This window comes from Porites lutea, chromosome 7 (assembly GCF_958299795.1).
Source record: "Porites lutea chromosome 7, jaPorLute2.1, whole genome shotgun sequence".
NCBI lineage: Eukaryota > Metazoa > Cnidaria > Anthozoa > Scleractinia > Poritidae > Porites > Porites lutea.
In genome coordinates, this window is record NC_133207.1 from 28,192,320 (window position 1) to 28,211,743 (window position 19,424).

At 38.1% G+C, this 19,424-nt stretch overlaps 3 protein-coding genes across 3 annotated transcripts in view; 1 reads left to right on the plus strand and 2 right to left on the minus strand.

Annotated features, from left to right (window-relative positions):
- LOC140943801 (uncharacterized) overlaps window positions 1-19,424 on the plus strand; it is a 270,540-nt gene that overhangs the window by 99,095 nt on the left and 152,021 nt on the right. Inside the window, exon 4 of the mRNA XM_073392913.1 lies at window positions 552-563. Coding sequence (XP_073249014.1) covers window positions 552-563 — 12 coding nt within the window. The remainder of the gene's footprint in view (window positions 1-551; window positions 564-19,424) is intronic.
- LOC140943808 (uncharacterized) lies at window positions 641-8,028 on the minus strand. The gene is made up of 5 exons (XM_073392920.1): window positions 7,765-8,028; window positions 5,795-5,917; window positions 3,002-3,021; window positions 2,035-2,161; window positions 641-1,333 (listed from the first exon to the last, which is right to left on the minus strand). The coding sequence occupies exons 1-5, from the start codon at window positions 8,026-8,028 to the stop codon at window positions 815-817; spliced, it is 1,053 nt and encodes a 350-aa protein (XP_073249021.1). The 3' UTR covers window positions 641-814.
- On the minus strand, window positions 11,784-18,150 carry LOC140943339 (uncharacterized). The gene is made up of 6 exons (XM_073392421.1): window positions 18,072-18,150; window positions 17,308-17,582; window positions 16,651-16,777; window positions 15,474-15,509; window positions 13,833-13,975; window positions 11,784-12,317 (listed from the first exon to the last, which is right to left on the minus strand). The coding sequence occupies exons 1-6, from the start codon at window positions 18,148-18,150 to the stop codon at window positions 11,784-11,786; spliced, it is 1,194 nt and encodes a 397-aa protein (XP_073248522.1).

The window sequence follows — 19,424 nt, forward strand, 5'->3', positions numbered from 1 at the left end:
ACCACCTTGGGAACAGAAGTAGTGGCCGTTATCAAGAGGTGGTCGTTGTAAGGTCTTGTAAGGTTGAAACCAGAGTCAAAATGTATGGATTATTTGCACCGTCGGGACAAAAGTACAGAGGTGGCCATTGTGGAGAGGTGGCCGCGCGTTTAATAGAGGAGGGTTTTTTCTAGCCCTTTAAAAAGAGACGAAAATCTAAGGAACCGGGATAATCAAGCCTGAGTTTCGCAAAATCAAAAATTAAATAATGATTGTTAAGAATATTGGGAAGATGATTTTATGATAAGATTTGGTGGGAGTTTATTTTTAATTTCTGTATATTGAGTGTTGTTCAGTGAAAATAAACCCGCAGAAATTTTGCAGGACCAGTAATAGCGTACTACTGATTCTCTTAACAATAATTTTTTTCACAATAAATTTTTTGAGGTGTCAGATTTATGGTGTCATGTAACTGACTCAACTATGTACAAGAAATCTTTGAAGATGAAATAACAACAAAAATCTTTAATTATTATAATTAACCTCAACTTAGGAAAAATAACTTATTCAAGGTAACTCGACCAGTATTTACAGTTTAGCCGTGTGCTTAACCATAAGATCAAAATCCATGGCGCGCCCCTGCATTTCAACAGATCCCCCGTCGGCCACCTTGACATGACAACAAACTAGAATAAAACATGTTCCTATTACCAAGTAGACGATTGAAAAGTTCGCTTTCACGGAACAACATGCAGCACTGCAAGTTGGTAAGAATCCGAATGCTGTGACTGCTTACATGATTGTCAAAAATGTTTGAGTAATAATTTATATCGTTTTACTGCACCAAGATATAACCCATTGCCTGTATATGCTTGTGGCCGTTGTCTGCTGAATCTATTGCCTCGTTTCCACATGTGTTAGAATTATCAGCTGGGGATCCTCCAGTACCAAGACCGATCCTAGAGTCACAGGTGGTGCAGTCGTCTTGTTCGTTACCAAGGATACCAATTCTTGCTTTGGAGTGATTATAAGGACTCATGACGTTAAACCCTTCCAAGTTACATTTTTGTTGCAAGGAGGCCTCAGAACCAATCAGCGACTTCCACGTGTCACGACCCAGTGAGGTGTTGCGGTATTGCCCATCAGCGATCAGAGAGTACAAAGAGTTCGCCTGCTTGTTGATGACAATAAACCTGATCTGCTGACCGATCTTCATACCGAGGCAGATCTTGGAGAAGGATGTGTTCCAGTAGGAGGGAAGTTTGGTTTCCTGTGAGTCGAACCCAGTCTTCCCTCCGTCAAGGTTAAGGGTTTCTTTGTTTCTCCAGAGACTGGAATCGTAGTGAAACGTTCCCTGTAAGGATAGAAAAACTGGCATTAAAATGGGTCATGCGCAGTGGCGGATCTAAGGTAACGACATGAGAGGGCCCAAGCACTCACCTTATTTTTAGGTTAAACTGAGGTCCGCAACGGCAAGGCCAAGAAAAATTTTGTTCGAGGCTGGTCCCACTTTTTAAAAGGGACTAAACCGTGGCCACTAGTACTCAAGGACACAACCACTGGCTCTCGCCCAGACAAAGGTAAAGTGAGCGGAGCAACTCATCCCATTAAACCAGATAGCAATCAACTATGCAAAAAGCTCAGAAACAAGGCATTTTTAATCGTCAGAATTTTTTTTAACCCTTAGACGTACAAGGAGTTTTTTCCTAGACGATAAAACATCAGCACATGACGTTTTTAGTAGCTGTTTGTTTATCCCTCGCACGCATTTTGAGACAAGTGCGGTGATGGTCAGTTACTATGATTACGAGATATGACGTCATAAATAACAGGTGTTCAACTTCTTTCAACAATAAAAGTAAAGATTGTGGATAAAATGATGCAAAATGCTTATTATTTATGCGTTATTTGACATGTCAAGCACAAAAAATTACCATTTCTTGCGGTTTTAGCCTGATTTCTGATTCTTGGTAAAATCCAAGATGGCGGCCAAGATGGCACCTCCCTCACCACGAAAACGAAAAAGATCAGAATCCAAAATAAAACTGTCTTAACCTTTTTGCCGTCCATTTTCATGACCGGTGTCCATCCTCCATCTCCACATCCAAAATCTCCCATGAGACAGAGAACGGAAATTAGTTTGGAGTCAAGGAGCAGAGTGATCAATTGAGTCGAATTCAACCTGTAGAAAATGACATCATTTTTTTAGCCTTAAAACATCGACGAAGAAAAGAAATACTTAATATCACTGGCATAAAAAAAAGCTGATTATGCTCGAGTTTTTGAAAGAAAATTAATGAATTTTAGCACAGTATTATGATCCAAGCCTACACACAAAGGTATCGGAATCTTGGCTTACGATACGACAACCCTAAAGGGATGATTAACGCACTTTCTTTCCCCTCTTCCCCGGGAATTAGGAAGTGACCGTCTAAAAATATCAGGGCCCAGTTGTTCGCTATCGAAGGCCGATCAACGCTAACTCGGGGTTAAATTTTAATCCGAGTTTCTTTTTCTTTCGGTTCAAAAACATTTTCTCGGATAATTCTCTCTTTTCTGTTTTGAGCATCTAAACATAAACTGTTCACAAAAAGGTTTAAACAGAATTTGCTTTCTAAGCTTTCCTATCTGAAGTAAAATTTTGCACTAACCCTGGGTTATTTATCCTAGCTTTGAACAACCCATCCCAAGCTATTCAAAGCCCATTGACAATCTAAGGGGCGTGTCATCAACAACCTGTACAAGTAGTAAGGAATGTGCATCGATTGTTTCTCTCTCCATGTTTGTGTGCATTAATCAGTACGTAAATCCTTCACTTGGTCTATTACCCAATAAGTGGAAATGCGCTGATATAACACCGCTATTTAAAAACAGCAGTAAGACTGCAAAACAGTCCTTATTCTTGTGTATTCAAGTACGGGCAAGCAGTCAAACAAAAGGTCTGAAACGAGGCTTAAAACGCGCAGATAGCGAGGCTTGCGCGCTTTGCGCGTGTGAGACTCTTAAGCTACGCTAAATTAACCTATTTTGAGAAAAGACCGACTGTTTTAGAGTCTAAAAAGGCAGCAAAAACTGCAGAAACAATTACCGTCGTATTTCACTAACATCAATCGCATGCAAATTAGCGGAACAAATAGTTGAATTATGTTTTTGGGGGGCGAAGCCAGTGTATTTCACCCGAATTAAATCGCGTTCATGAAGTTTGAATTATAGCAAATGTACGGCTCGACAAAGCTTTAATTTACTCGCAGGTCAATTTCTGGTTTCATAGATTTTCCATCTGAAGGACCGTTCGACAGTTACGCAGCTGTTATCACGTGTTAACGAATGGGCGAAATCTCGTATCAATTGAGGAAACCAGCGGACGTTATTCTCTTAGACTTCTCCGAAGCGTACGACAGTCCCACACAGACGTCTGCTTTATAGAAGGGTACGGTATTCACGGCCGACTCTTCTCAAATGGTTTCAGAGCTTTTTAACTGGTCGGTCGCAACGTGTTTCTTTGCGTGGCCGTTACTATTGTTATTATTATGTTATTATTTATTTATTTAAGTTGCGTGTACATTTAGTTCGTTTAATAACGTCTTAGTTTTGCTTTGCGTTATTTTCCTCACTTATATGTGTTGTCTGCGACTGTGCTCACACGGGGGGTGGTTCCTCCTAAAATGTTCTGCAATTGGTATAGGATTTAATGGAGCCGAAACCAATTGTGGAATTGCACGCGTTTTAGGCATCCTACTGATGAACAGTTGGGACACGTAGGTATACTTTTTTAGCAACTACTATAATTTGCAGTCTGTCTACTTTGAATATAATTGACTTGTTCATGGACCGCAGGTAAAATCAGGCGTACTTAAGGGTACAATCCTCGGGACCATGACCATCTTGATCATAATGCCTGTACGTCAACAATATATCTACTGGATTTTCCTTGACTGTGAAATGATATGCAGACGACACTAAACTCCATAGAGAGACAGGCAACATTCCTGATGATGCATATGTGCTTCAATCTGACTTGTTTCGGCTTTAAAGAATGGTGCAAAAAACTTTGCAGTTGATGTTTAACCCAGATAAATGTGAAACAGAGAATAACTCACAAACAATATAAGTCGTAAGATAGGTATAGGCTTAAATTAAATGGCGAAATTCTTGAGAGTGTGAACAATATCAAAGATCTCGGTATCACCATATCCTACGACCTTTCGCGGTGCGATCATATCCACGCGGTCGTCATATAGTTAACGGGGTTTTTGGCCTGATTGAGAGCATGCTTGGGCCTAACAGCGCACCTGAAATTTCCTTGTTATACAGGTCTCTAGTAAAACCGATCCTGGAGTATGCCGCTCCAGTTGTTATCCTGGAAAAAGTTAGAGAAGAGGCCTCGAGCCTAGCCCCCGGCCAGAAGAGAGGCGAAATGCAGTTATACCATGCAGGAACGTTGTGCCATCCATTTAAAACGAACAAACGAAGATTATGTTTTTTTCCTGATCGAGTGCTACAAATCTGGGTCTCTTCTTTAAATAATCTCGTTTTCTCATCCAAGACGTCTCCGAATTAGCTTCAAAAAGAACAAGGAGCGACCACAATTGTCAGTTGCAAACCAAGGGGTCTAACTGTAATTCTATCTGTCATTTTTGAAAGAATTGTTGAAGACTGAACGAAAAGATTTACGTGAGTAGGTCGTCGGGGCGGAAATCTCAAGTTTGAAATTTTAAGCATTCTTTCAGATCGTCTTTGCTCTTTTTTGTATAATTTTGAACATTACCTAGATTTTTAATATTTATGGAATATTATTAGATTCAGTCTTTAGGGAGTTTTCTTTTACATTAGGGACATGTCAGAAATTAGCAGGGGGGAGGGGGGTGGAAACAGAGGGAGGGTCACAACTTTTTGAGACTGCAGAAAAGGGAGGGGTCATGAAAAATGAGCCGTTAAAAAGGGGAGGGTCATGCAAATATGTGTCCGTGATCCTGTAGAGGTTCACCCACAGAAGAAAAAAGAAGTTCTTTATTTTGTAAAAAAAAACCTCGTAGAAATAGGAGAGTCGAGTGATCAGCTGTCAGAATCAGAGTCGGACTCTTATATATTTTTTAATTAATGCTGTCATCTAAGATGTATGTATATGGCATTACAAAGAACAGATTAGAAATATATTTTGAGCTTTCATAATACTGACTCACCTTAGTGTATTGCAAGAACTAGATTTTATCATTTATACAAGAGGGGGAGGGTCGTGATATTTTAGGCCAAGGTCAAGGGGAGGGTTAGCAAATTTCAATCCCATACGCTCTTCTCACGTATGGTAATATGCCCTTCTAACCTCGTTTTTGAGTAAAAAATCCTTTGAAATGCTAATCAGACGACGTTTTCGTATTTGAATTTCAAAAGAATTTTTACCCGTAAAGGAGGTTAGACGGGCATATTACCATATGTGAGAAGAGCGTATTGCAGGGATGGGTCACCTCATTTCCGAACCCAAATTTAAAATTCCTACCCCCCCCCCCCCCTGCTAATTTCTGACAAGTCCCTTAAGGGCCAACTTTTGTTTAACACTTTTTGAATAAACTTTAATACGTACATAGTTATGTATTGTACTAAGTACCAGAGATAAACAGTGAATATATTTTAATATATTATATATTACTATTAAAATAGTGTTACTTACTTCTCTGGGAGCTGATCATAGACGACTGAACATGAATTTGGAATCGCTGAAAAAAGAAGCAACCATTAACTGAACTATAAAGTCCCTCTTAATTTACCACAAATAGAGTTACAAAATTAGTTTTTCCAGTGTAAATCCGTGCCGTACGTGACAATTACCTTCGCAAAATTCTCCAATAAAACCTTCTTTGCAACGGCAGTAGAACGTGTGATACTTGTAGTTCGCTACACAAGTGCCTCCGTTATGGCACGGTGATGGCATACATGGAGTCTGAAATGATGAAAAGTACGTTTTAGCGGTATAAACATAGTTATAACAGCTATCTTGACAAAAAGTCAATTTTATATGTCTACTGCAAGAGCGTTAAAATTGGAAATACACTGTCGAAATCACAGTATAGTTTCTAACCCAAAATGAAGGGGTTGTTTACATGAAGGGAGGAAGATCCTAGAGGGCGGATCATCCTAGTGCCATATGTTTCCTGTATTCAGTTTACATGCAAAGGGTTGTACTTGTCTCTAGCGCTAGGATCTTCCTAGCTGAAAGGTAGGAAGATCCTAGCACCATGTGAGCTGCCTTCGTTAGGAAGATCCTAGTACTAGAGACAGGCGACAAAAATGTCGGCGGGTCGTTCAGTGGCTAATTACGGCAATAAATGCCGATCATTTCGTTTGTAGTAATACACGAGCAGACCCAAATTGCATTTTTTTATTTTGTCGTCCGCCATTTTTAATTCCTTCTCTATCCTTCTCTACTTGGACAACTCACGGGCCGAAATTTCTGCATGTAAACCCAACGTAAAGTTATTCCACCTTCTAGGATCTTCCTGGTACTAGGATCTTCCTCCCTCCATGAAAACAGCCCCTATTAGTCCAAAGCCGAATGACCAACATCAATTTCCTCCTCAAAATTATTAATGGGACGTATCAAGAGAAAAAGGTTACAAAAACTAAAAAAAAAAAAATACAAAAGGGAGTATTATTGGTCTTGACTTTTTAAATTCTTCAAGGAATTATTTAAGCAATAGAAAACGTTTTTCCTGTTTGCATAGCCTGATATAAACACGAGAGGGGTTGGGAGAATTCGAGACAGTTTAGCAAACCCGAGACGAAGTCGAGGATTTGCATAACTGTCGAGAATTCTCCCAACGCCTCGAGTGTTTATATCAGGCTATGCAAACCCAGGAAAAAAGTTTTCTATTGCTTTTATAAAATAACTTTCCCCAGAAAAAAACGCAAAACTTTTTGTATGGCCCAGATTAAAAGAGAAATTCTTACCAGTCGCAAAATCTGGTCCACAAAGTCTTGCACGCGTAATCAGTTCTTGTTTTGCAAAAAGATGCTTTGCAAAATACGGATTTTTCTCGCTTAAAATGTCAGCTTAAGCGAAGAAAAATTGACTCACTTTCTTTGTAACGATTTTCCATGTTTCAGCCGAAGAGGGAATGGGTAAATAAAGTAAACTTGTCGCGTTTTGAACTCGAAAACTTTTTCAAATTCGTGATTGCGTGATTAGCGCGCGAAAAGCCAAACAACTTGACGCCACAACCATGTTTACATACTCTCATGCAAACACTCCTCTCGGCCAATCAGAGCGCGCTTACTATTTTAGTTATTTTATAAAAAATTATGGAGATCAGTCTGGATAGTTTAATTAATACGTGTTACGTAATACGTGATTTTTCTTGCATCTGTTTATTGGCAATAATGGGCAAACAAAGTAAAATTGCATCAAATTGTGGCTGAACTTAAACAAGAGTTCAACAAAGCTTCTGGAAATGTGAGGAAATGTTACTGCGAAAAATACCCTGCGAACAGTGGTTTCTCCACCAGGCCGGACGCTACGCTACGAGGAGAGGTGTCTCTCCCTTCTTAGCCTAACGTCCTGCCTGGACCAGAGAAAACCGCGTACTGCGCGAATAATGTAAGGCACATTGACGATTCCCTGAGTTTCTATTCTTCTTAAAAGATGGAAATTCCTAACAAGAATCATTCTGGCGGGTCTCTTAGTTTTACCAGGACGTAAGTCAGTTAGTTGTTTTATTTTTACTGCAAATTTGGTTCGTGTACATGCATGGTATAAACGTTTACTATTAATAAAAAGGTAGTTAACGTCACCTTGATGGAAAAGTGATGCGAGTTGTTGTTACTTTTAAACTGCTTGGGATTGCTGTACTTTTCTGACCCAAGTAACTCGCACAAAACCTTTTCATCTGCTCCTTTGTAAGCTGCCAGGTTGAAGGACAAACAGGAAGGATTACCGAGGCATTCAAAGGTGCAGTCAAGGCTGTTGTACACAGTGAATGTTCCAACTTTGGACACGTTTAAATAATGGTACTCTTCTTTTATGAAAACATCTTGACGAAGGCTGTGGTGATACATACTGGTAAATTCTGCAAGTTGCGTGGTAAGAAATTAAAACTGAAGGAAAAAAATCTAATGAAGGCTTTTCTATTGGTCCTTTTTTTTAATATTTTGGTTGTTTTATTTTGTTTTGTTTTGCTCACTACCCTGGGGACAGTTCTATAATTTCCCGGTGCTTATCTATTTGCACTATGTTTGTTTCCTCCAGTTGTTTTTGTTTCATATTGTTTGGTTTTTCCTTTGTTCACTTTGGTTTTTGTTGTTGTAATTGTTGTTGTTAATTTATTATTATTATTTTTAAATTTCTCGCGATAGTACTATAATTTCTCTGTGTTAATCTATTTTTATTTTGTTATAAATTTGTATTTTTGTTTGCTTTGCTTTGTTTTGTTTGTTTGTTTGTTTTTCACTTCCCAGGCGATAGTTCTATAATTTCTCGGGGTTGTGGTGGATTTCGCCATTTTTTCGGTTGTGGTGGATTTCGGGGTTGTGGTGGATCTCGCCATTTAAAGAAAAAAAAAAATGGCGTCGATAACGTTACGACTGACTAATTAAATTTTTGGCTTAAATTTTTGCCCCAGCAGGTTTCCTTTCAGATTAGGTCGGAGTAAGAAACGAACAACACTGAATTGTTTAATAATGCAAAAACACCTGTTAACAGATCAAAGATTCACGATCTTAAGCAAAACAAATAACAGCTTTAAAGAGAAGTCAAAATGTAAGATTCAGGAAGCGTTTTCATGTATTGGGGCAGGAGAAGCGATATTTTAGGTGATGGACAGTAGGCATCTTATTATTTAGATCTAATAAAGTTAAAATCAAAGTCTAAAACTCACAATCACTCAAGCCGTTTCATAACGGCCTCTAGGCAAATAGGGTTGAACCATACATAAAAATGTGTCCTGCTGAGGAGTGCATTTCATTTAAATACTTTTTGCGGAAGCCCGACAATCATGATTTTTTACAGTCTTAAACCAAATTTTTTTCTTCTCTTTGAGGATGGATGAAATTTGAAAACAATGGCTTACAACAAAATTGACAGTATGTTTGCATCTAGGACTTTTTTCTTTTCTTTCAGTAGAAAACCGTATTTGAGTGCTTTGGGTTCTTATTAAAATTTATCATGTTACTCTTTCACTTCTCCGTCTTTGTTTTGTTTTTGTTTTTTTTTTTGGTCACTTAAACGTAACTATAGGGCAGAGCACAGTTTTCGGTTAAGGGAAAATTACAAAGAAAAACTGATATATGAGAGCATTCTCAGAAATATTGACTGTGCACAAAAAGGAAACTGAATTTGTTGTTGTTGCTATATGCAGTTTAAATTCGTTTTACTTTTCGCCTTTTTTTAGAAGTAAGGGATCTCTATAAAAGCTGATGATAACCTTCATAAACAGCCGTCCACATATATTACCGGCGTTGCAAACATAAACTCTAAAATCAGTTTACAGGTCTACGTTTCAAAACGGAAAACTAGGAATCAAACGTGTCTGATATATTTTTAAAAGCATCTTAATTTGAACTGACAAAACCTTAACATCGCGCGAGTTAAAGGGGAACGTTGATCGAGGTAGGCCTAAAAAGATTACTATTAATAACAACAGAATAAAAATATCGAACTAAGTGAATCACCTTGATCAGCTACTGAAACGCAGTTCAGCCAAATGCCCCAATAGGAACAAATCAACAATAAATCCAGAACTGATACATAAGGAACCTTCATGGTATCTTACTTAACTGAGAGACCCACTTTACTGCAGTTTACTGGCACGGAGAATGGACTATTCAAACCGGGCTTTGTTGTTAAATAATGTGAATTTGATTCATGACGAACATTGAATACATGAGTGCTTACACACACGTAGTCTGAGGTGGTGGGGGGCCATTTTGTACAAACGCCCTGCCCAGGAATCTATAGAGGGAGGTTTTTAACCCAGAACATTACGTGGAGAATGTTCCTGGAGTTTTCTTTTTCTTTTATCTTCTTTGTAATCAAGTGAATAGATGATTTTTCGAGCAATTTTCGCGACAAAGATGCATGGATATAACTTTTAATTACTCGCACAAACTGAATGTCAAAAATAAAAAGTTCAATAAGTGAAAGGCCGCATTTTATTAAGTTTCCGTTTACAGATATACTAGATGACGTAGACCTATTCTCTGGTTTCAAAAAAATTGAATAGGTTTTTTTTTGCTTTTACCGATTATTGCTTTTCTCTCTGGTCTATAAAGCCTTTGTCCTTTAATTTCCACTCATATATAATAAAGACACGATACGCACCTGTGGATGGTCCAATTACCGCAGGCATTGTCACATTGGTAGTTATTAGTCAAAAAGGTATAATTCGGGATGTAACAATGAGGCAATAATAAAGAGTATTTTTTGTGTGAACCAGGGTGGATAAAGGTTAGAATCCCGCTTTGGTTTTCGCCACAGCCCAAAAGTTATCCGCTGCCAAATGCTGGTATACGCGTACGGTGCCAATAATAGGGAACAAAATCTTTTTAAACATAAACCTTAACATGACACTTTTTGTATTTAATACCCGCCGATTCACTTCTTTGAAAGTTTAGTTTAACCCGGGTTATTAATTTTTTATAACGTTTTAACAAACTTTTATTGTTTCATTGGCTTCTGAGCCATTGCATATGTATTTGCCTTGATGAGGGGAACTAGACCATTTCTTCATATGCGCTGTTTGACTTCTACCTTTTGTACTGAAGGATACTGACCCTATTTCAGAGTGCAAAAAAAACCATTTAATGTTATGTACCTTTCACGTATACAGTAGGTTTAAGTTTAATCACACTGTATCAATACAATCCACTTCTAAAGGCGATCATTACCTCACATCTTTATAGATTTATAGTCACCCAGTCTGCTCGATCTGCTTTTCCTAGAACCGGCGATACTTCGTCGCCTTCAAAGAAAGAAGTTCTTTTAGTCAATGCTTGATAGAATGATTTCAGAAAGCGCTTTTCGATTGAAATTGGAAAGGAAAGAAAAAATATATATATATTTAAAACACTACCTTTCAAGTTTATAGTTTAATTACAATGCAACAATGAAAGCTACTTCTAAAAGTACAGGCCTAACATCATAGCTGAGGAAGCGTTTATATATTTGTGAGTGGGCGTCTTAATTACAGGGTGTCCCAAACGTTCGTTCCTCTACTTTATAAGTCTGTAATGCATTACGAGTAGACTGCTTGATAGGCATATAATTTAACCAAAAGTTGCATCTTTCAGTGTTTTTTTAATATTTCATACATGCTGTGCCATCTTTTGGCTTGAATATTCGATTGGTATACTTTCGCACGAAAGATGTGCCTGAAATGATTTTTTTTTACTCAAAACTAAGTGCTATTTTTAATCGAAAGGAAATGTAAATAGTGCTTTGACTAAATAGATCTTTTCTCAACGCGAGTTTAATTTTATATAGGATTTTATCAGCTTTGTTATCAATAAAAGAACTAATAATAATAATAATAATAATAATAATGATAATAATAATAACCATAATTAGCAGTAAACAGACAAATTCTTAATAATACAGCTACTAAAAGCTAAACAGTATAATGAGTGGATACATTTTCTTTCCATGAAGCCGTGAAATGATTTCGGCTCTTTGTTTCAGGGACCATTGTTTTTTAGCAAATGATTTAAGTCTAGAAATGAAGGAATCGCGTAACGGTGAACAAAATCTAGTATCGTTTGGTTAAAAATTCTGGCTTAATGGTTTGGTGCAATCAAAATCAGCCCAAATCACTTGCTTTTCACTGCACCAAAATATAACCCATTGCCTTATTATGTTTATAATCATTATCGACTGGGTAAATGTTAGCCTCGTTTCCACATGTGTTTGAGTCGTCGTGAACTCCTCCAGTGCTAAACCCGATTCTGGAGTCACACTGACCGCAATCGTTTTCATTGTTGCCGAGGATTCCAATTCTTGCTTTTGCCTGGTCTCTACCAAAATACTGCTTGTCACTCTTGGCATTAAATCCTTCCTTGTTACAGTTGAACTGCATGGAGGCCTCAGAACCAATCAGCGACTTCCAGGTGTCACGACCCAGTGAGGTGTTGCGGTATTTTCCATCAGCGATCAATGAATGCAGAGAACTAGCGGTCCTTTTGATTACAATAAACCTGGACTGGTTGTTAATCCTCATACCGAGGCAGATCCTGGAGAAGGATGTGTTCCAGTAGGATGGAAGCTTGGTCTCCTGTAAATCGAAACCAGTCTTCCCTCCGTCAGGGGTAACGGTTTCTTTGTTTGTCCAGTAACGTGAGTCGTAGTGAAAAGTTCGCTGTGAAAGAATAAAACATAATTTCTCATTGACAGAAATAGTATGATCCAAAGAAAGCATAGTCTATTAGTATTTCGTCTGCACATTTGGTAAGGACATTTCCTCAGAATAGTACTAAAATATTGTGAAACTGTTAAAGCAGTAGTGTAGTTTATTTGTCTTTCCCATGATCAGTTAGTCCTTCCTCAGGTCAAACGTTTAATAAGCTAGCATCATAAAACTCTTTTGGTTCTAAATATGTCCCACTTTGTGTTACTTTATTTACAAGAATGGGAAAGGAATATTCACTTGGATTTGAATCAGCACACCCTTCCAACCTCCTCCAAGTGAAGTCAGATCCTAGACCACTGCGCTACGCTGCCACAGTGCTTTTCTCTGCCATAAAAGCTGTTTGAAGTGGATGGAGCTTTATTTATCATTCTTACATAGATTCATTTGAGGAAAAATAGCTTAAAAGCATATTTTAAAGCCATTTTGCATTATTTCGGTCTTAATTCTCTCCGCTCGAGTTCAACGGAGTTGAAACCAGTCTTTGATTGATCAACCGGCCAACCAATTCATTGTTGGTTTGCCTCTGTGTCTGACTTGAATTCAAAAGTACAGATTTAAGGGAAAAGCAAGTTTTATATTCGACGGTAAAAAGCCGAACTGCAACACACCCCCGACAAATAAACAAACTGTATCCTGCAACCTACTAAGCCAACGTGCGAAATGAGACGCACTGGCAAATGTTCTTTTATCCAGTTATTTGAAGGTACTGATCCAAATTGCTTCATTTTTCTCTGTAAAATACTCTAGCTCGAAAGTAATTGCCAAAAGCATTTCTCGAAATCCAAAACGGCCGCAAAAACAGTCAAAACAACACCAATCAAGCCTCTTGCTTGGTGACGTCATTACATTGCGGGCACTAAAGAGAAATGGTTACATAGAAATATGGGCCACTGTTGAGATTGCAGCACGCTATGATCTAAGCACGATCCGCGCGCTGCCCGCCGAGCGAAAAAAAAATTTAAAATCGCTAGGCGGGCATTACGGCCTTCGCTTCGCGAAAATAAACGAAACGATTTTAATTTCCTTAACATTTTGAAAGTATACTGAAAATTTTATAATTGCCTCATAAATCGGAAACTGGTGTTGAATACGCCAATTTTACCAACATTACATTGGTGCGAAGAGTTCCTTGTGCAACTGTTTCGCAAGCTGTAACGCGCCAAAACTTTCATCTTAAAGCTGAAATGTTCAGCTTTTATTCGAAATACTTCGTTTACCGAGAAATGAAATGGGCGGCGCCTTCTTTTTTTTTTTTTTTTTTTTTTTTGATACTGGTACAGGCCGGATACTGGACAACATACTGTGCTGTTTTTTTTTTTTTTTTTTTCGAGCAGTTAATCTCTCCTTAAAATATCTGCGCAGAGAATTAAAAAAGAGACAAACTTCCAGTTAATTGTAGATTATTTTATTTTTCGTATTTTTTCGCTCTGCAAAATTAGAAGTAAATCACACTCAAATGTTTACCTTGTTGCCGTCCATCTTCATGACTGGTGTCCATCCTCCATCTCCACATCCAAAATCTCCCATGTGGCAGAGAACGGTAGTTAGATTTGAGTCAAGGAGAAGAGTGACCAGCCGAGTCTCTTTTAACCTGTTCACAAGAGAATCACATTTTAAATTTTCCCAGCTCCCTTCAGGTAGAATTCTCTGTAGCGTAAATGAAAATGATTGAGCTTCAACGTTCGCAGTCTTAGAGCGCTTTCAAAAATTCAGAACTCGCCGGCGGACAGACTGAGGAGGTAATTTTAAAATGAAATTTTAGTATTTTCTCGAAGCCTGCCACTTCCATGTATCATTAAGAAATTAACTGATCTGGCTGGATAGTCTTGATTAATGGTGGAATTCTCCTTATGATTGGGCCGGTCCGGGCTGGCCAGTTCTAACAAATGGAAAGTGTCCTTTGTTTTAAGACCAGACTTCTCCTAATCACGTTATTACAATTATTGCATTTTGTGCTGACAAATCTGTAGCTCATAATGTTGATACTAAAATATTATTTTTTGGTCAACAAAAAAAATTACTCTCCTCTCCTTCCTAACAGGGGCTTTAATCATAAAATAAAGAACTCAACGATCTGTTATCCCATGAGAATTCAGTGCAGAAATTGTTTGCATGAAATGTGGGAAGATGTAAATCCGAAGCGTGAGGACGAGAAAGAGTGCGCGAGGGAGACCGAGTAAGAATGGAAGGGTTCCCAGTTCCCTCCTCCCTCACGCCTTCCTATTTCAGCCTTTACCCTACTTTTTCACTGGCCACCCCGGAAGCTACAGACGACAGGCTTCAGCCTAGATACGAAGTAATAAAAATTTTAAATATCTATTTTCTTTTATCTTGTCAAGGGAGAAGAGAGTGGCAGAGGCCCCGCTTACGTGAAAATAAGGAGGATCACTTACGTCCAGATATGTAAGCAATGGCGAAAATGGTGCATCTGGCAACAGATCGCTAAAGGGTTGGCAAGAATGGAAGCCGGTCACCCTCCCTGCTCCCAGCGACCGTTTATTTCAGAAAAAAATTGACTTCTTTCCCCAAGCCAGCAATGCTTGCGCATGCTCTGATTGACTCTGCCCAACCGATTTGAACCGCTGGGCGAGAAAAAGGGTTCATTTACAAAAAAAACTGGTCCTGGGCTAGGAGGTTGACCTCACAATAGAAAAAGGGTGACCCGGCTAGGCGGCATATTAGCCGAACTAACTTTTTGTTTGTCGTGTAAACTGTTCGCCAGCTTTTGTACGATAGGTGAGTGACCCTTAATTCTACCCGGGAGGATTTTACTCCATATAAACGAGGCTTTACTGTGAGGACGCCCTTAACAGCCACTTTAGGGAAAATAACCAAAAAAAATGGCGCGTACGATGAGCCCGAAAACCACACTAGCGAACTTAAAGAAAAAAAGAAAGGAAAAATTGAAAGAGAGAGGAGAAAGGAAGGAGAAAAAGTCAAAGAGAGAAAACTAGCAATGATTGCACTCTTAGTTTTTATATTCGTGTGACTTTGGTCGATAGAAGACGTCGCGCGTCTGTTTTGGTGGTTAATTATTATAAGTTTTCAAAAATAATTTAGCTAGATATACATTCAGTGGTAATTGTGTCACTTACTTCTGTGGCAGTCGATCATACTCGTCTTGACATGACTTTACAGCGGCTGAAAAAAAAAAGGAAAATGATCTATTAAAAAAGGGGAAACGAAAACTAAAATCTGCGGTCCATAAGGTAACCCAAAAGGCTTTCACGACTCTTCGCCTTTTTAAGCACACCTGCCAGGTAACTGAGACTCGGATAAATTTTTACACTGCTTGCGCTTTCGGGTGAATACGCCAACCTGCTCTGAGAAATGAATGAAAATAATTGGGGGTATAAAGAACCTTAGAGAGTTTAAGCATCATGTGTACGGCAAAAGACAAACGCCAGATTCCGTATCAAGAATTTCTCAACATGAGCAGTAAAACAGCTCAAAACAATTCTTATGGATAAAAAATTGCGTGAAACTACTAATTTATGTGTTGAAATAATGAACAATAATTGACAAGTAAAGGTGAAAGTCGGTCACTTGGTACAAATTCGCGTTTGCCGCTGGAGGTGAACGTGAGATGCTTAACCTCTCTATTATAGGGGAACAATGTACAGGGAAAATCCTTCCCTTGCGGTACGTCAAGTCAGAAAAAAACATGTACAATGGATCCTCTATATAACGAAGGGCCAAGAGACAGGCAAAATCTATTCGCTATAACGAGGTTTCGCTATATACAGGATCTTTTCGAATCCATATATTTTACTATTATACTGCAGGGGCAAGATGATATCGTTCGATTTAAAAAGAACTTCGTTGCATAACAGTTCGTTGTAATGATCGAGGTTCCACTGCATTATTTTCAGCTTGAAATATTCACGACTTCACTCCCATTAACGACTTTTTTGAGTGACCAAGAAATATGTATTGATGCTTTATGATTAAACCAACTCACGCGCTATTAAAGTTCTCAGAGTGTCACGACAAATTCGATAAGCTACTTCAACACCAATAAACCACAATCCTTTTTTTTTGCAGAATACCAGTTGTATTAGAAAACCGCAGGTCATCTCAGGGGGGAGTGAGGGGTGCGCACCCCCTGCACCCTCTCCCTAGATCCGCCCGTGAAGTAGCATTACTAGTAGAGAAAGTGAAGTGTCAGTAATTAACTGATTCAAAAGGTCTTCACACCTCTTCTGGATATTTATCAGTAAATGGTAAGTTTCTCAAACGGATTGACCATTTCCACATATAATTTTCAGAGCACAGTAATTACCTCTTTCGCAAAATTTTCCGCTAAAACCTCCTTTGCAATGACATTCAATCATGGTACTTTTGGCGTGATTTTTGAGGTCTGCTGTACAAATACCTCCGTTTTGACACGGTGAAGACAAACATGGACTCTGAAATAGAAAAAAGAGCGTTATGTTAGTAGTGCTATCTATTATTCTTCAAAAGTATCATTTCTTCTCTTATTTTTTTGTTTCTTTTTCTTTTTCAGTTAAAACCGTTTGCGAATCAGATATCATCATCATATTCATTCTCAGATTTCAGCGTTCTTATTAGAATTCTTTTTGTTTCTTCATTTCTATATTTCTTTCGTTGTTTTTATCTTTCCCTTCTTTCGTAAATCTCTTCATTTACAGTGATGGCTAGATAACATGAATCTCCGACTATAATGTAACCACCATTACGGTGAACTGAAACCCAATTTTCCCTGGTAAAATTCAAAATTTTTAATAAATAATGTTGAATTCAACCCATATTTTTCCTAGTCCTCCTTGATTTTTTTCAATTTCAAAACATTCTAACCGGAAGTACTCTTTCAAAATGTCTGAACAGAAGGTACGTTTTTATTATCACTGTTTTCTAATTTGTCACCTGTACCCTAAATGAATGTTTTGGCTCATTGGAAATAGAAAATAATTCTCACCATAATGGTTAAGTGATGCGAGCTCTTATTCCCTTCATACATCTTGGGATTGCTGTATTTTTCAGACGATAACAACTCACACCAAAACTTTCCATCTGCTCCTTTGGAAGCAGCCAAGTTGACTGACAAACAGAAAGGATTGCCGAGGCATTTTAAGGTGCAGCCAAGGCTGTTGTTTACTGTGAATGTTCCAACTTTAGTCACGTTTAAATAATGGTATTCGTATTTTATGAAGATATCCTGAAGGAATTCTGGGTGATACAAGTTGTTGAATTCTGTAGCAAGAAAAGAAAAACTTAAAACAATTTAAAAATGGTAGTAAGAAAAATATAAGAAAATTACGCTTTATGAAGCATTTTAAACCGTCGGTAAAGGTAACACCTCTGAAAAACAACAACAACAACAACAAACAACAGAAATTAACAAGCAAACAACCCTAACATGAAAATATGCTGTGGGCATGCTTTCTCATCATTCCGCCATCCTTTATTCAAATAAATGTTCGTCAAGAAAGCTGAGGGCAGAATTTGCATGACGCATTGAAACAAATGTTTTTATGAAATGTTAGGAAGCGGTATCAGTGGTATGTCTTCCTTTCCTGAAGGCTACAAAGAGATACTGTCGACGTAATCGACAGTGTTTCGTGGAAAACTGAAGCAAAGTTAATTCAGAACGGGAAGAGTTGTGTCTGCGTATTTCTTAGATTGGTTTAGTTTTGTTTTATTATTTTTTTAAACTTATTTTAATTAAGGGAAAAAACTAACCTTCCAGTTGAGCATCGTGCGGATAAGGCCTCAACAAAAACAGAAAGAGAAGTAACAAGCAAATGATGAGAATGCGCATGTTAAATGAAGAGAATGTTGGCGAAATTTGTGGAAATGGGTGACTTTGGTGTCTTCTGAAAAAACGCTGCTATACCTCTTCGTTATAAAATACAATTGCTAATCTTAATTTTAGAATCAGTTTTCTACTTATACATTTCCAGATGTTTGTCACGTAGACTGAGTATTTTAGTATTTTTCTGGCACTGTTTATTTTACTATACCAACATCTCCAAACATATTTCAGTCACGTAAACTCGAAATGCGACACAACTTGATTCATGTTTTTTCCTTTTCAAATGCGGACTGTAGTTAGTAGTTATTAGAACTGAAAATAAGTGTCTACGACTGTACAGATGTCGACAACAGTAATATGGAGAGGACAAGATTTTCTGTCCACCCACGAAAACAATTCATTTCTAAAAGTGCTTGCTTGCCTTGCCAATCGTGACTGTAAGAGGCAATACATTGTCACCAAGGTAAAAACATATGTCTTTAAAACCATGTTCACTAAATAAGAAATAACGATATTTATCAATGAGCATTTCTAACAGGTCAGTAGTTACAAGAAGACGCTGTTTTCTGGGCATTGCGTCCAATATAATTTTAACTCGAGTCGTGACGAAAGGTTTCTTGGCTCGAGAATTAAAAATTTATGCTTTAATTGCCTTCTAACATCCAACGTCATTATACTTTGATTGCTTTCTTAAGTCAATTCACATGTTTTTCATGATAAATATTACCAAAAGAAAACCAACTGCAAAAGAAAAAGGAAGTCAAAATGCACTGTCCTCCCACGCAGACGTTCTTAGCTGTTCTTTGGGCTTCCTCACACCTGCTCTGGCCGGCTTCCACACTTGGCCAGGAGCACTGAGGATCGGAACACGTAACGAAGCCCTAAGAATGTCTGCGTGAAAGGCTAAGTCTTAGTCAAAATCAGTTTTACTATACTGGTTTTGTCATCTGAGGCAACTGATGAACTTCATGTAAAAAATGTATAAAAGATCATAAAATGTATCGATCCACGCGAATGCAGACCCTGAGCGAACCAGAATACTTGCTTAGCGTTGACGAGTAAGCGAATGCTATGTGGTCAAAGATCAAAGAATTCTCAAAAAAGCATTTACTTATATATCTTTTTCAACCTTCTTAAAAGGCCCGATTAGAATGTATCGTTCCATAACTTGAATTTTAATCAGTTCAAATTCAGTGATTAGATAATTCTTATAGGCCGTTAAAATTAAGTAAGCGATCGTGCCAGAAAATGCGTCTTTGCTTAGATTCTGAATTCGTACG

Bases quoted from the DNA above. Each gene is read 5' to 3' on its own strand.
- LOC140943339 (XM_073392421.1), bottom strand. From the start codon at position 18,150: ATGCGCATTCTCATCATTTGCTTGTTACTTCTCTTTCTGTTTTTGTTG. The intron at 17,583-18,071 runs GTTAGTTTTTTC...TTCTTGCTACAG, and splicing joins GCACGATGCTCAACTGGAAG to AATTCAACAACTTGTATCAC. The intron at 16,778-17,307 runs GTGAGAATTATT...TTTCTATTTCAG, and splicing joins CGCATCACTTAACCATTATG to AGTCCATGTTTGTCTTCACC.
- LOC140943808 (XM_073392920.1), bottom strand. From the start codon at position 8,028: ATGTATCACCACAGCCTTCGTCAAGATGTTTTCATAAAAGAAGAGTAC. The intron at 5,918-7,764 runs GTGACGTTAACT...TCATCATTTCAG, and splicing joins CGCATCACTTTTCCATCAAG to ACTCCATGTATGCCATCACC. The intron at 2,162-3,001 runs GTTAATTTAGCG...CATTTTCTACAG, and splicing joins TCGGTCTTTTCTCAAAATAG to GTTGAATTCGACTCAATTGA.